The following is a 4,964-nucleotide window of genomic DNA, read 5'->3' as shown; positions in this document are numbered from 1 at the left end:
ATAAGCCAGACAGAGAAAGACAAACACCACATGATTTCATTCACATGTGGAACATAAACAAACAGATAGTTAAAGAGAACAGATTAGCAGTTACCAGAGGGGAAGGGGGTTAGGAGGTGGGTGAAAGGGGTAAAGGGGCACACATATATGGTGATGGATAAAAATTAGACTATTGGTGGCGTGCACAATGCAGTCTATAGAGAAACTGATAAATAATAGCGTACACCTGAAATCACACAATGTTATAAACCATTATGACCTCAATAAAATAACTGAAAAAAATAAAATAAAATATTTTCAAGGCTCAAATAAATAAACAAATAAATAAGAACTAAAAATGTGCTAAACTGTAGATAGGAGATTCGTTTTTCTATTGCTGTGAAACCACTTTCTGTATATTCTAGGATTGAGGAAATTGGTAAAAATATTGTGGATAGTGAGTCAAGGTGTCCTACACTTAGAGAAGAAAAATAGAGATATGAAAAGTGGAAAACTGCAATGAACTATGTGCTGTTCAATTCAAATTGGTGGTGTCAAGATGACTCAGAGTTTTTAAGATAGATGTAGATAAATAGATAACTAGAGACAGATACATACAAACATAGATAAATACGTAGACAGATATATTCATACATAATAGTCACAGGCGTAGACATAGGGAAATTTGCAAGTAATAGAAGGAATTAGAAGCACTGGTGCTCTCATAGTAATGAGCACACCTACTGTCCAGATGTTAATTTATGGTCATCAAGTTTCTGGGTGGTTTGTTCTATAGCTGACTGCTGCACACGATACAAGTAATACGTAGAATCAGGGTTTGGTTAGTTTCTAAACTACTTTCCAGCTTGAACCTTATTTGTCATAATAAATAGCTAAAATTTTTAGAAAGACACATATATTACTTTTACAAGTTAGGAAGAAATAGAATAAAACTTTAAAAAGATTGCAAATAAGAGCTTACCCGTGCATGTTACTTCAGGCTCCCATCTTCCATTTACGCAGGTTGAGTGTTTGTATTTTCCTCTACATTTGTAACTTATGTTGGCGTTATGATTAAATTCAATCTTATGTGAATAGCTTTCCTCACGTGTAATTAACTTTGACCATTTACACTTCGCAAGTTCATCTGTTGCTATAACATGAAAATTTTTTCTTGAAAAGACTAATTAGAAGAATCAAAGCGACTACGACAAAAAAATAGCTATACGGTCAATAGTATTATGAAATTAAAATGTATGCCCATACATTCCACCAACCAAGTTTTTCCAGATCATATTGCACAAGATGGGCTATTCTGTATGAACATAAATCCTGTGTCCAGTAATTGAAATTTCATAGAAAATATCCATCATAAAAACATTTTGCATTTAGGGGACTAGAAGAGCATAAGAGGTTGACTTTTGTGGATGGTGTACATAGCGAATAGTCATCCCATGGCTAAATTTGGTTCCATATTTAAAATCTGTGCAAATGGTCACATTCATTTCTTTCTTGATCTCAAGTATCTCTACAGTACTTTTTACCCAAAGTCTTCAAACATTAAAATAAAATAATTATTTGTGGAACTAGACGATAAGAAGTTGTTAGTTTAAAGACATTTTTTCAAGAAAGGTGGGGTAATATAATAATAAAAGTACATCTAAGGTATATTGTATAGAGTGTGAATATTAAAGCAGACATTTAAACAGAGACACAAAATTGGAATAAGAAATTGGGTTCGTAAAGTCACAATGTTTTCTATACATACTCTCAGAATTTTCAAGAAGCTAATTTACACACCAGATCATTCTATATTTCAATAATATTATAATACCATAGTAGTAAACTTTTGCTGGTTTGAGTATGAGTTAAATATTGACTATAGAAGCTTTTAAAATAGTTACATATTTAAAAAATTCAATGCAGGTGAGAATCCTGGTGATTCTGATAAAATATCACTGTAGGTTTTTAGTAGTACTTGTTGATTTGTTAATGATCAGAGTCAAGTAAGGATGAACAGAATAAAGAAAAGTCAAGTAATTGGCCAATGAAATGTAATGATTTTGTACTGCAACCTTGAAGACAAATAAAATAAAAGAGACTAACTCAAAACACACCAGAGGCTGGGGAAATAGTGCTATTTTTAGGACTAGTCCAGCGTGTTGAGGAAGACAAAACTAGATCTTCCTCAAGAGACGGTAACTGAAGGAAGATCAATAGTCAAAGGGAGCGGTGGTGAGGTTGTCATTATGTTCTGTGATTTCTTGGTTTCTGAAAGGATTTCTTTGTTTATTAGGAGAAAATAAACACAGTGAGATGAGTGAACAGCCAGAGTAGAGGGAGGTGCAAAATAAACATTGAGAGGAGAAACTTGGAATAAAGCCTCTGACAGCTGGCAGGGGAGTACGTGAAGTCGAATATAGGTAGAGGATTCATCTCAGAAAGGAAAGCTCTGAGAACAGAAGACAGTAACAATTGAAGCAGATGTTTGATATAAGCCAGAATGAAAATTGAGAAATTTCATACCTAATATTGCCTTGGGTTTTTCCCCCATATGAAATGAGATAAGATCATTTGTGGAGACAGAACAGGGCAAAGATGAGGTTTGGTCTTGAAGGACTTGCAATACTTTTGAGAGGAATGTGTTTAGAAAAATCTAAGGATTGAGAAGCAACAAAATTTACTGATTCATGTAACAAACTCCTATTAAATGTCATCTGCATGTACAGCCCATTTTTGGGTGTTGAGAATACACAGTGAGCAAAACAATATGAAATCCTGCTCTAGAGGAGCAGAGGCTCAGGTCTGCCTTCTCCTTGAATAAGTAATGACTAGAAGTCTGATGAATAACTAACACTGGACATCCAGGGCTCTCTTTGAATGCAGGACCCACAAAACTCCAGGAAAGAACTCATTCTAAAGGAAAATCAAGAGGGTCCCCAGGATTCTCCCAGTTAGTCATCAAAGACGTGGTCATCCAAAGGTGGGGATGATTCACTGACAGAGCAAAGGGCATCAATCAGGTTAGTTTCCTGGCCCGACCCTGACTGTCTTCTATGACTGAGCTACGCTACTGAACAAGAGAGCTTGTGACCCACCCACCCTCCGGCTCATTAACTTCTTTTTCTGCATTTGAAACAGACTGAAAAATTATCATTGTTAGAAGCTCTGAGAGAGGCAAGATTTCCGTACGAGTGTAGCAAATGCATATTTCCTCAACTTTATTTCCTTGTTTGCCAGGGCCCGAAAGAAAGAGTACCATAGAAAAACAAACATGGTATTTCTGCAAATAGAGTTCTATTTTCCTGGTAATTAGTACTATTTTAATCATATACATACCTATAGGTAAAATGTAGCTCCACACTTATAAACAATGTTAATATGAGAGACAGGAAGATTCATAAATTTCTCTTGCTATTTTATGTCTGTCCTCTGGACACACATATTGAATTATCAACAACAAATGTTGGGATTCATTATAATTTAAAACCGACATGTTCAAGAATATATCTAAATTTTAAAAATATGGTTGTGAATACAGTTTTTACAATAAAAATATTAAATCCTATTGAATGCCAATTTGAGATGCGTATTCTCACCAATGCACTGTGGAAGTTGGGTCCACGTTCCACGAATACACATAATTGACTTGTGTCCAATCATTGTAAATGCTTCTCTGCAAGTGAACTCTACTGAGTCTCCATGGCGATAGGGAGGGCCAGAAGGCTCGACATAGCCATGATCAAGGTCAGGTACATCTCCACATGTACTGTCCTCCTCTGTGAAAATCTCACAAAAATGTGTTTATTTGTGTATATATATGAAAACAAAGTGTTGATTTAAGTTTAAATATTAATATTTTCATACATTACCAATACACGTAGGCAAGGTGGTCCATTCTCCATCAACGCATTGAATTTTGTTAGAACCCTTCAGCAGAAATCCAGGATGGCAAACACACTCTACCACTTCCCTGTGTCCATATTCTTGCTTCTGTGTTTCTTTAACTTCCCCATTCGGGAGTTGAGGAGGTGGACCACACGATCTTACTTCAGCTACAGTAGAAATGCTGTGTAATTAGTGGTTAAATTGTCTACTTACAACTTAAAAACCCAGTCAAATGGAGAGATTTTTTCTTTCATTAATTTATTATTTATTGGCTAATTTATTAAAGCATTCTTAAACAATGACAAAACAATGGTGTTTACAGCAGATTCATGTTTCCTGGTTCTATTACTTATACTACTGAAGTAGCACATTGGAAGTATATTTAAGCCCAGAAAATATCTTCAATAATCTAGATACTCTAAAGATGTATGCAAACCAGTTAATATATATAGTGTATAACTTACAGCAATATTCATATTCCACTGAAACATTTTATCAAAACTTTTTGAAAAAATACCATCATTTGAGGCAAGCATTTGATCAACACATATTCGCCTTGATTAAGTCATACCTGTGACTGAACTGACTGACTATGAGCTGCTTGAATATTCTTTAGACATACTCAGTGAAACTTGAGGTAAGGCCCATGCCATGTAAAATGTCCAACATTAATGGTGGGCTTGTAGGCAAAGGAAAAGTAATAAAGGAAATCCCCCTAGTGTCAGAAAGCATGTATGTATGTACAGAGACTTCCACTGCATATTTCAGGAAACAATTGGAGATTCATTTCTTAAGGAAGTAAATCTGCAGTATCCACTACAGAACACATGTCTGTCGCAGGTATATCTCTGGGTTAATGTATTAGCTTATAGACACACTGCAAGCCAACAGAAAATTAAAAGAGAAAAACAATGTTGATATCCACAATTTTAATCTTTGTTTCAGCAATTGTAAAACATGTATTCACCTTTACATGTTGGAAAACCAGGGGACCATCCAAAGTGGTAGCACTGAACTGAATCGGCTCCAACAATTCTATGTCTTTGTCTGCAGGAGAATTTCAACACGGCTCCAACTTTGTAAATGTCATTCTTGGG

At 35.2% G+C, this 4,964-nt stretch overlaps 1 protein-coding gene across 1 annotated transcript; it reads right to left on the bottom strand.

Annotated features, from left to right (window-relative positions):
• Positions 1–876: 876 nt before the first annotated feature.
• LOC124233356 (complement factor H-related protein 5-like) lies at positions 877–4,958 on the bottom strand (the record flags this gene model as incomplete). The annotated part of the gene is made up of 4 exons (XM_046650501.1): positions 877–1,132; positions 3,579–3,758; positions 3,852–4,034; positions 4,835–4,958. Coding segments are annotated over 4 exons (708 nt in total), but the record flags the coding sequence as incomplete, so codon positions are not given.
• Positions 4,959–4,964: the final 6 nt, after the last annotated feature.

This window comes from Equus quagga, unplaced genomic scaffold (assembly GCF_021613505.1).
Source record: "Equus quagga isolate Etosha38 unplaced genomic scaffold, UCLA_HA_Equagga_1.0 198321_RagTag, whole genome shotgun sequence".
Taxonomy (NCBI): Eukaryota; Metazoa; Chordata; class Mammalia; order Perissodactyla; family Equidae; genus Equus; species Equus quagga.
Note: the sequence above shows the minus strand (reverse complement) of the source record. Positions and strands in the feature narration are given on the sequence as shown.